Source organism: Chiloscyllium plagiosum, unplaced genomic scaffold (genome assembly GCF_037043375.1).
Source record: "Chiloscyllium plagiosum isolate Xiang-an unplaced genomic scaffold, Cpla_swu_hap1 HiC_scaffold_1, whole genome shotgun sequence".
Taxonomy (NCBI): domain Eukaryota; kingdom Metazoa; phylum Chordata; class Chondrichthyes; order Orectolobiformes; family Hemiscylliidae; genus Chiloscyllium; species Chiloscyllium plagiosum.
In genome coordinates this window covers 58,776,393-58,788,882 of record NW_028270139.1, presented here as the reverse complement: position 1 = coordinate 58,788,882, position 12,490 = coordinate 58,776,393, and the positions used below count along the sequence as shown (strand labels likewise).

Here is a 12,490-nt window from a genome sequence, read left to right as displayed (position 1 = left end):
ATGGTAAAGAGTAATAGTAAACTACACTTCATGCCTTTTTTCATTCGTGGCCCAGCTGTTTTTAATCAAACTAGAGCAGTTAAGTTAGTTAATGAGTGTTGATTGATATGAAGAGAATTCCAATTGCATAATTCTATCCAATAAAAAGCCTATTTTAGGCAGGACATTCCTATAAACTGCTGTTGTAAGCCAAGTGTAAATTTAAACAAGCTTTTTTTAATCCTCGTAATATATATTTGAACAGCATACAAACATTTAATTACTCTTTACAAATGGGTCAACCTTCCCTGATAAACAAAGTTATTTTTATTCTTGCTACTACTCCTTTGCATTTGTTGAAAAATTATCAGTGAGAAAGATTGCATGCCAAGTTCATGGCCCTGAAATTATGTAATTGAGTTCCACACTATTTGTTAAAGATTCACTTTCTCTGCCATATTACTTCAGTGTTAACTGGTTTAATATGAAAGAGTTAGCAATTCTGTAAAAATACACAGATTTTCAGACAAATATGGCAAGTGCTTCACTGCAAAATAATTCCAATGTCTACGGTTTGAATATTACAACCTTTAATGTGCAAGTAAAATCACAATTTCCATACAAAGTTACCAGTATTACTGAAAAAAAATTAATCAACATTTCAGTAATTGCCTGCAGAGCAATTAATGGGAAAATAAACCAACAAACTCGTGACTTTTTTGGAATATGTCAATCCTAATAGATAACCATGTTTTATTAGTTCAATGATTTACAAACTATTTTGTTGTAGGCATTTATACATAAATATCTATGATGCCACAATCACTCATTGCACAAATGCAACAACAAAGGAGTCTACTGGTTACATAGGGAGTTGCAAGAAATACTCTTGATTAAATTCCAACATTTAAGTTTAAATTTGTGATTATTTTAAATTTCTCAAACACAATTACCTTTCCCTAAATTGGTGTTCTCTCTGTCCAATCCAAGTGCCTTATTATTACATTCCTAATAATAGACTTTAGCACTATTCTTGCTGCTAATGTCAAACTAACTGGCATTTAGTGCCTGTGCTTTCTTTCTCCCTCTTTCTCGAGTAATACATTACATTTGTTTTCTTCCTGTACACTGGGATTGATCTAAGATCCAATAAATTATGGATGTCAAGGCCAATGCTAGAACATTGGAACAGGAGCAGGTCATTCAGCCTATTGAGTCCAATCAGTCATTTAATGCAATCATGGCTGATCTGAAGTGTTCAATAAGTTTTACCTGCATTATCCCCATAGTCTTTTAGACCACTGATATCAAAAACTGATCAACCTCAACTTTAAATAGGCTCAAAGACTGAACTTCTACAGCCTTCAGGGGTGGGATTCTCTAATAATTCACCACCTTCTGAGTCAAAGGTTTAAGATTTTTTTTGGGATGGGGGCAAGTTTACATTTAAGGCATCCATTAGTATGCCTTAACACTAATGTTAATGCCTTAACATTAGTGTTAAGGCATACTAATGAATTCAATATTTCTAATGTGGTGTTTGAATAGAATTCTGTCTATTATTAGAACAGAATGATAACTTTGTGGGGAATTAATATCTTTCTGAGCTGGTTACATGAAGAAGTTTTTTTCTCTAAGAGAGCTCTATTAGATTGCTGAAGTTTATTTTTGGTTTCCACATGTTCCTAAGGGCTGTCCAACAACAATACCAGGTAGGATGCTATGTAAGTGGCATGGGGGAAGTGGGAGTGTTTGGATGGGAAAGGGCTAGAAGGTCTGACAGCCTTTTACTGAACTGGGTTGAAATCTCAGAGAAAGGAGATAGAACATTAGCACGAGTCTTCCTTGATGCTCACTTATCTGTGATTGCCTCCTAATTTCCTCCACAGACCTGTCCGTATCATAACACAGAGCTAAAATTGCGTGTAAGAGAATCCTTTCCCTTAAGGTACATCCGCTGAAAGGGAAATTTCCTAACTTGACCAATTCAACTCAGTAGCAAAAATAAGGCTCAATGTCTCTGTCACTTCCTTATTCCCCATTATCATTTCCATTGTCTCTGCCTGTAAGGCATGAATGTTTGTATTCATTAATTTGTCATTTTTTTCACCAATAGAGTATTTTTTAAATTGTTTTCATATCTCTTGCTCACTTACTCCCATTCTATTTTCTTTGTGTCTCTTCAACAAATTAATTGTCACCCTTTGTTGAATTTTAAAGCTTTCCCAAACCTCAAGCTTACTTGCTATGTTTGGCAATATGTGCCACTTCCTTTAACCTAGCATGATATGTAAGGTTTCTTAATAAAAACAAATTACTGCAGATACCAGCTTTGACAAAGGGTCAGTTAGACTCAAAACGTCAGCTCTTTTCTCTCCTTACAGATGCTGCCAGACTTGCTGAGATTTTCCAGCATTTTCTCTTTTTTGGTTGTAAGGTTTCTTATTCATCACAGTTCAACTTTTCCCTCCATGCTTCTATTCATTGTTTCTCTACCACTACACATTTTAATCAATTGACCGATTCATTTCAGTCAACTCCCCATTCATACCAATGTCTTATTCTCTATTCAGGATTAAAGAAATCCTTCTCAATATACAACTCTACCGAACTGTGATCATTCTTCCTCTGAGCTCTTTTGCTAAAGGTTTATTAATTAACCATGGTTCACTGTGCAAAGTATAATATAGCATATTCCCTAGTTATTTATTTAATACCCTAACCTATAAAACTGTCTTGAAAGTATTCCATTAATTTATCCTCCACACAATTGCTGCAAATATAATTTGATCAAGCTATATGAAGATTAGAGTTCACTCCATGTTTGCCGCATTATTTTTATTACACACATCCCAAATTTCCTGATTTATACTCAATTTAACAAACTCCTCAAAGCCATATTTTCTGGCTCGTGTTTTCTTTTTAGCTCCATGTGAACGCGTTCTCTGGACAAAATTTACCACTCGTTTGAGCAGCACGGATAATGGTGGGAAGTTGGGAGAATACAGAAACAATTTAAAAATAAGACTCTCAAGCTGAGAAAAATAATTCTGATTTTGGCCTCAAGATTTAAACAGCAAGTTCATAATCTCACTGTTGAGTGACCATGATCTTATTTCCATCTCATTATTTCCATCTCTTATTTCCGACCCACATACCATAGTATTCCTACATTGTGGGGATATATAAAGTGTTCAGTTCTGAAGAAGGGTCACTGGACCAAAAACATTAACTTGGCTTTCGCTCCGCAGATGCTGCCATTCTGCTGAGCTTTTCCAGCAATTTCTGGTTTTGTTTCTGATTTTCATCATCTGCAGTTCTTTATCTTTTACTTCCTTCAGGACATTACATTGGAGGTCTGGGATACTAATGAGTTGCAAGCTTCTGCCAAGTTGCTTTATCCCCATTCTTTTCGTAATACTAGATAAGATGCATCTTTCAATGCAGCTTTATTTCTTAGACCTCACAGACTTGGTTGGCACTTACTCAGAGGCTGCCACCTTTTTTCTGGCTTGCATTGTTTTTTAGTGCACAGACTCAAGTGTCAATTTACGGGCTGTCAGCCTGCATTACTTTCTTTGCCTTTCAGCACTAAGGGAGAAGCAGACAGACTGTCAGATTTCAAAGCATCGAACATCAAGTGGACAGATATGTTGCTGTAAGATACCAAAGTCAATATCATACTCATAGCATGTGCCAGCAGCTTAAATAGCATTCACACTACATGTGCTTCAATCAAACAGCCACGTGTGGAAGTCAAAGGGGAGAAACTTTAGTAGTTTCAGAAGTACTACAGCCAGTCAGGGAGCACTGCCACTGTCAGTCCAGGGCTAGTTTGATTACAATGCACGGTCAGTCCCGCAAGTCAGGTACGGCCAGTCTGGGGATTACAGATATGTGAGCTGGAGTGCTGTGGAGGCTGCGTTCCAGGGAGTGAGACAATATTTTTCTGGAGTGAGATAAAGAAAGGGACTAAAGATAATGTCAGTAAATGAAAGAGCAATTAGTGGGGATGCATAAGTATGAGAAGTCATAAAGTATCCCCAGTGAGTGAAGAGGAAACACAGGGGACAAAATGGGATCCGTTTGGAGGGGTGACATAGATGACAGCCATTGAGTAGACATGATGTTTGCAATAATGAAAGGTGTAGTTCATGAGAAGTGTGTGCAGTGGCATGATTAGAGTCAGCAAGCATGAGGTATCATAGAAAAGGTGATGGTGCTTAATCTTGCAGAGCATAAAATATCAATACCTTCTCGCTGCATTACACTTCAATGGGCACAGTGCACTGGCCTGGGCAACTACTTCAGTACAAGCTGGCTAAATCTCATGGTGTGCCTTCCTTTACCAGTTAGCAGGAAAAATCAAACCTACAATTTTTTTGTCTCTTTTTACCACCACACCATCCGTTAGCACATCTCCAGTTCCCTGTCAATGAACTGAGATGCTAAGTTCCTTCCAGGGCCACTGATTTGGGGTTAGCACCAGAACACTACAGTATAAAAGCAAGTTCCTGACTTGCAACACCTGAAGTGGAGCTCAATTTTAAAACTCATGCCAATGGCATGAATGTCACAAAATCCCAGTGATGATAAGCACCTGCCATACAATTCTACAAGAACGGATGCCAAAGAGTCCAGGTACATGACAATTTGATAAAAAGTGAAATATGGCATGAGAAAACCAACATGGGCCGTGGCAGGTTGGGTGCCCTGAATCTCACTTGAAACACTATTTGCCAAAAAGATTGGTAAATTCAGCCCCATATCTTGATTTTTCAAAGTAAGGTATTTCTTTTCCTCAATTTTTTTTTTTAAAGTATCATTTATTATCATTTTCTATATTGCCTATCGCTCCAAAACATTATGCATTAGTTGCAATTATTGGTTATTTTGCAACCATCTCTCTGATATTAGAGATGAGATCAAACTTACTGAGGTCTATCTGTGCTGTTTGTTCAACTATTTTGTGACAAATTCTATACAGTTTGTTCTGTTATAATGCACATTTCGTCAACACAAATTCACTGTGATGCAATTGACAAATTGAGGACACTGTTTCTACAGTGCAAACTTTTAAAACGTGTGTTAGCAATAACCCGATTACAGTACCAACACTTTAAGCACTGTTTCTAAAGCATGATTTTTCTCTAATGCGAGATTGCACAAGAACACAACCATCACATTATAGAAGAAATTACTATATATTCAGATATTGCACCTTTTCTGTATTTCTTTATATCCCTGAAATCAATTAGTGACTAATGCTCTATTACTTATAATAATATCTGTTCCTTTCCAGCTCACTCCATTTTTATCTTTCCCAAAATCACTAATCTGCTCTGCAGTTTCAACATTGCACTTCAGCTTTTGAAATTACCCATTCTTAGAGTCCAACCCGACCTTCATTAGTTTAAAACCTTATCTACTACTCTAATTATTGTTAGGTCACTGACCTCAACTGAGTTTATGTGACACCTATCCCAAAGGAATAGATCTTTCTTTTACAGACTCTCTCAAAAGAATCTCAAACATAATTCTATGTGATTGATTATTTTATTGGCCACAACAGACGGATGCTCTCACTCCCATTAAATGTTCTTTTCCAAGTAGGAAGACATATCTTTTGGCACTTTAAAGATCTGCATAGCTGGAACCCCTAGTTTATTTGGTCATCCACTGTTTCCAGTTTTTCCCAATTTAGAAGCTATCCTTTTTAGTTTCAAAGTAGATAAACTCACATTTATCTGGGACACAACTCATTTACTGCCATTTTGCCCATCCACATAATCCATAGATACCTCTGCTGTGCTGTAGTGGTACTGTCTCTACCTCTGAGCCAGGAAACACATATTCAAGTCCCACCTGTGTAAAACATCTCTTAACAGATTGATTATAATACATTTCTGAGGACAGTAAATTTGGATTTGTAGCTTTCTACTGCATTATCTAAGTGATTATAAATAGTGAAAAGCTCACATTCCAACACAGATCTTCGCAAATCCCTACTGTGTCTTTGTTCACCTATTACAAGGAAAAACAGAAATTGCTGGAAACAGGCAGCAGGCCTGGCAGTATCTGTGGAGATAAATCAGAGCTAAAATTTTAGGTCAAGTTCCCTTTCTTCAGAATTAGTTCACTAGTCAGTAAACTTGAAACGTTAACTCTGATTTCCCTCCAGAGATGCTGCCAGACCTGTTGACTTTTTCCAGCAATTTCTGTTTTTGTTTCTGATTTCCAGCATATGCAGTTCTTTTGCTTTTATCTTCCATCAGTTTCCTGTCCAGATTGATCATTGTTTTAAATTTCACAAGCATCAATTTTAGTTAACAGGCTCTTATAAGGAACCGATAAGGAACTTTATCAAATGTCTTTTGAAGGTCTGTATAGAAGAAATTCACATACACCCTCTGTTCCAATGTTTTAGTTACCTCTTCAGAAAATGTATTCCCAGCTGAAATCTTTGGATAATTATTTAGAATTCTGACCATTTCTATTCCCAAGCTAAGGCTACTGAGGTCATCTCCAGCCCTTCAATCATCATCCCCAGTAGAAATGAACTAACTCAGGACTATAATTTATAATTAACTGCAGATGGTGCACAACAAATTTTTGTTTAACTGTTATTGGTCCGCTCGCTCTATATCAGAGCCATTCAAATTCAGCTCAGCAAATCAGAGCTACAAATTTGTTTACTTTGACATAGAATTAGTAGAAACAGAGACTTTAAATTACACAGAAACTTCCATGACTTCATCTGTTCTCTGATAGCTGAAAGTGTTCAATGTATTCCTTAATTATAGACTCCAGTAATTTCTTGACTACAGATTTCAGGTTAACTGGCCTGTGATTCCATTTTTTCTCTCACAGGCTTTCTAAGTAGCAGGGTGAAATATGCAGTTTTTCATTCTTGCTCATCAATAGCGAACAGAGAAATTCCACCATACTGCTGTTTAGCTCTCCAGATCCATAGAGTCTGATGCCAATTAGGACAAAAGGCTATAATTAGGCAAAAGGCTCTCGGATAGTAAAGAAAATGCATTACTATCATGATATTATGGAAATAAAGATTCTCTTAAGATACCATTCTGGCACAGTTTTTTTTCATAATCTCAAGATGTCTCAAAGTGATTTTAAAGTATTTTCACTGTTACAATATAGATAAACTAGCACTTGCACAGCAAGGTTGCATAAACTATAGCTCATTCATATTTTTTTTCTCATGGTATTTGGTTAAAGGGGTCACTTGTAGAACTCTTGCTTTTCTTGAAACAGTGTGATGAGTTTTTATTTTGTCCACAAGAACTAGCAATTTAAAATGGCCCCTAGACATGGCACCTTCAACAAAGCAGCACCAGCCGAATACTACACACAAGTGTCAGCCTAGGTTACATGCAAGATTAAAAGTAGAACTTGAACACACAACTTTCAACTCAGATGAGGTGACTCCTCAATCAGTGAAGAGCTGTGCACACTCCTTTTAAGGGACAGGCAGAGTTTTGACTGCCAAATGCTCCATTAACACTACGATGGCAAATTGAGACTTTTGGTGTGCAATTATTTTAACATTGACCCTTTTTTTGTGTTAGTGGGAGCAGGCATGGACTTGTGCTTAAACGGATCATTGTGGGTTATTCTTAACAGGACAAAAGAAAATTTGTTCCATGGATTTATGTGGACTAAGGAAAGCCTAAATTTCCCTTTTGGCTTTACACTATCATCTCATGTCTGCGGATGCACAATAGCCACTCACTTTCTACAATTTAAAGTGGCAGGTCAGTCTGTTGGCAGGTGACCAAAATTACCCAGGTAAGTCTAAATCATAAAAGTAGTTCAGTCTCCCTCTTTGCTCCCAACAGTCTCCCTCTTTGCCCCAATTCATCCAAATAATCTGGATATTTGCAACATTCTGCATAACTCAAACTGATAGCAGCACATTAGTCAACAGGGCAAATAAGGTACTTGGTGGCACAGAAGAAACATCAAAATTAACCTAACCCACCCAGTGAGGTCAAGACAGGTTCATGTATAATACATATTTCACCTTAGTTTACTCCTCATTGCAGAGTAAATGTAAGCAGAATGTAAATCAGAGTGTTTGACTCATACCCAACTTATTCCCTCTGGGTAGGTTAATTTATCATTTATGTTTGGGATTTCACTAAGTGGTGAAGATATATGAATATGTGATTCAAGAATAAATTAGTGCAACAATATATAGCATAGCCATTGTACATGAAATATTAATTCAATTCCAATGTACTAACTGCACATAGATGCAAAAAGGTGAGCACTTTTTCCACATGGATTGTTTTGCTCTTTTGTGTAACAAGAAAAGACAACAATGTTTACTTTAACATGAATTTGAAGTTGAAAAGTTTCTCTAGCTGCATGAAATTAATCTGGTTCCTTGGCTTTCTCAATCTGTGTTTAAAAATTATACTGTGATAAATGTGTCTCGTCTTACAGGAAGCCTTTTATCACAGTTCACATGTGCCCTGGCAGTATTTGAACTTGTAAAACAATGGTGCAATCAAAAGTTCAAAATTAATAGCCATGAAATCCCAGACACTCATAAGCATCCAGTTATTATTACTTCCTTATGGATATAACTTCCTTGTTTCTTACAGATGACAATACACTTTCAGAGTTCTGAAAGGCAAATTCTGCTTGGGGCTAAATACTGAGCAGATTTAGACTGTGTGGAAATAATGTACTTCGCTTAACATAAAATATGGGAAACCATAAAAACAGGATACTGCTTTGTGCATTAGAAATTGAAATACCATTATAGAAAGTTATTATATGGCTTGAATTCCTAATCAATTAGATTTCCGAATCAAGCAGAAGAAAGAGTTTGATAGATTGAAGATTCAAATAATACACTGAACAGTGGCAGAAGTTTTATTGCAAGAAAAATGTATTTATTCAAACTCTTTTCAAGGTATTTCAGAAATTCTGTGATTCTGTCATTTTCCATAAAGCTGTGGATGAATATTTATATGGTAATACAGTGAAGGTAAGTTCAGTCTGTAAATGGAATAAGTGACTTATTGTCTTGTTCACAGGATGTCCAGAGTACAATATTCCTGCTGCCGACATACAGACATATTGTTACATGAAAAGTACCTTCCAAGCTGCTTTTGCAAATATCAGGCATAGCAATAAATCAATTATGGGAGGAAGCAATCCAATTAAGTCACGCTGCAAGTTTCAAATAGTTCCCTAGCATGTTCCATGTTGCAAGTCACACTTCCAACCGTGGTTTAATTACCTCCAAGAGATTAAAATTAGAGTGATTCAAGCCTCTGTCCCTGTATTTTTCTACACTTTTATTCTTCCCTTCCAAAAGGCAGCGATCTGTACGGGCAGACATTTCTACACCTAGTAATATGATCCAATATTTTGCCCGAGCAGCTATTCTTCAGGGCTAGATTTTACGTAAATAGCATCATAGCTGATTCTGATAATCATCTTGTTTCCATATAAGTTAAACAATAGACCTATAGTCACTGAATATAGATCAGGAGATCTGGTTGATCTTCTCTTCTGTTTCTGAACTGCAGAACTACTGCTGACTAGCTGATTTAGGACATGGGATGGAAGTAGTCTGGTCAATACTACAGCTTGTGTTCATGAACCATTAATAAGGATTCTCTTTTCTTAAATAACTCACTGAATATGTCTATTAACATAAATGCACATATCATTAGTGATGCATCTGGAGGGAACCCTATACTTATCCTAAGGACTGACATTTCGCTGTGCATTTACAATATGCCCAGCAAACTCCTTGTGCATATCTTTATCTAGTGCATTATGTTGAAAAGCAAAAAAGGAAGTGATGCAAGTGTGATATTTATGTGTAGGAGAAAATTGTGTTCTAATGAGAAGATATCAAAGCACAGTTCCCATGAATATGTTAATGACAGAAGATCACGCAGGATTGAAGTGTCACATGTGACTGAACATTCCTGGAACTTTCAATTCCACACCTAGGAAAATGAACAAGCACATGCAGAAGCCTATTATATATACAAGATTGGTTGGGAAACTTGTGCTGTTGGGAAAAGGGTAAAATTGGGAGATACATATATAAATAATAAATAAATGTTTTTAATTCAGGAAACAGAAACGCATGTAAACTAAACACTGATTTAGTATATAAAATCAGCTATATTTCTGTCTACTATATTTACTACTACCTGAGACAGTAACTGTAAATAAATAGAAAATAGTGTAACAAAATGTGAAGGCTCTCGTGTAATGTCTGAATAACCATACTACTGTACTTTAATACTGGAACAAAGAGTATAATTGTGAAATACTGACTGAAAAACACTTTGTCATTCAATTACATGACAATTTAGTATGATCAGTGCACTTCTATTCACAGATGTGCAAAGCACTGACTGTCAGCTTTCAGAGCTTTTAGCACTCAAGCTATCTCACAGGTTGATACTTTGGATCAGACCCAACTGAGCTACAAAGAATTGGATGTTAACTTTCCACTAAGATTCTGGGGTTATCAAAGACTTCTGTACAAATGTGAAAGAAAATAGCTTAGAGTAGCCTGGAGAAGGTTTATTATTTTGGCACCAATTTGTTGAGCCAATTTACTAGGAGCTTACCTGCAAATACCATCAATGCATATTATTTTGTTGTGCACTAATTCAGTACAGTGGACTTTAGCAGGCAGCATATGCTTATGACAGTTATATACCCTTCTCCAGCATGCCCTGGTTAACAACTGATGTAATTTCCAACTCCTATTGTGCGAGCCAGTGAAGGGCCTGCAGAGGATTATGGTGGGGCGCTGAAAGCCCTATGGAGCAATATAAGAAAGAGCTCTCCAACGATTTTTCAGTACAGTGACCCTGGGTAGTATGGTATCGATGACTGATATTGGTTATCTCTTGCCCGGTCTCAATATCCTTCTGTGTTTATAGCCGCATGGACAGATGCAGCACATCTGGATGAAGATGACTCATCTGTGGAGACATTAAAGATTTTAATTCGTTAATGATTTGAACTCAACTTCTGATAGAAATACATGATGAAGTCTGAAAATGCCACAGAGGCATAGATTAATTTAAATAGTTCAACTGCAACTTATTAATATGGACAGAAAATACTATTCATGTGAATTAATTACTTTACAAGCGCAATTTAGCAAGCTGATTAAAGTAGACATTATGAACTATGCTTTTGAACTACATGTACTGCTCAGGGAGATTTTTTTTTAAAAGAAACACTATATTTCAAACTTACCAGACTGTTCAGACTCTGATGACATACTAATTCCCTCATGGAGTAAATAGTTGTTTTGACGATCATGTATTCAGGCCAACAAAGTATTTTTTGATTGAGTGCTTTGATGGCTTCTTTGTTGTCCTGTGGACTTTTTGCTTTTATTGTGATCCACCTTCTTTTTTTTTCATTCATTTGTGATATAACGTGATGCAAACAAGCCTGTATCATTGAGGACCATTTGACACTTTAATGACTGCAGGTGATATAATGGTCCAGTCCTGTTTTTAATCCTTGTTTGGTCACAGGTGTAGATTAAATTCCAAATAATTAGCCACTGGTTGTACAAATGATCCCACCAAAATAAAGACATTACTTTAGTCTTTAGGGCCAGTTTGCCAAAAGAGTCCAGGCTATAATCACCAAGAGCAAATATTCACACATTGCAAGTATATATCCTCTTCATACTTGATAGCCAGAAAATTAACATTCAACTTGCACATCCTAATCCGTGCAAAAGGATTTTGTGTATCAAGTGTGTATTTGGAACATTACCATAATAATCTTCAATGCATATCTGCATATAGTATGGGCCACAACTTTAACTGAAAGCACAAGTGAATGTGCTTTGAATAAGTTAAAATTAGGCTTCATAGGTTGTGTGCTTCATTATTGTTTGTTGAAATGGAAATAGAAATAATTTATAGTTAGCTGAACTCCTGTGTCTCAAAATTTGTAAATTTGCACAGCTGCTGCCTAAATTGCTGATTATTTCCAGTATTCTGTTCTTATTTCAGGATAGCATACAATTTTGGCAATAAAATTGTCAAAGCTTCAACATTCCAAAAAAACAACTACTTTTGTGATTTAATAAACGTGAACTGTTTTAATTTCTACAAAGAATTCACTATATTCTAGCTTCTGAATTTTCAACTATTTATTAAATATTACACACACACTGACACAAGCTGTTGTGAATCGTTGTCTTTCTGATCTTTGCTGCTATACTGAACTCCAATAAACAATGTTGTTAGAATGACAATGGAAACTAAATAATGCAGTGCATCAATGTTCTTCAGATAAGAAGGGAAAGCATTGAATGGAGCTCCCAATCTTGTTAGGTGGCAGCAATATTGCCTGGATTAAAATAGGAATAGGGCAACTCTCAGTGATGATAGCATCAGGTTTAAATAGATGTGATACATGCGTAAAGAAGTGCTTCTTGGATAAAATTGTTATTATTCACTGAATCATGGCCTAG

General features: G+C 36.3%; 1 protein-coding gene across 5 annotated transcripts in view; it reads right to left on the bottom strand.

The window, feature by feature from the left end:
• The window catches only part of pcdh7b (protocadherin 7b), a 393,944-nt gene that overhangs the window by 346,682 nt on the left and 34,772 nt on the right, over positions 1-12,490 (bottom strand). Inside the window, exon 2 of one of the 5 annotated variants that reach the window (XM_043693494.2) lies at positions 8,884-10,970. The exons of the other annotated variants lie outside the window; for them this stretch is intronic. Within the exon in view, the coding sequence (XP_043549429.2) occupies positions 10,923-10,970 (48 nt within the window). The 3' untranslated portion in view covers positions 8,884-10,922. Of the gene's footprint in view, positions 1-8,883; positions 10,971-12,490 lie in introns of those variants that run through there. 5 annotated transcript variants of the gene reach the window in all.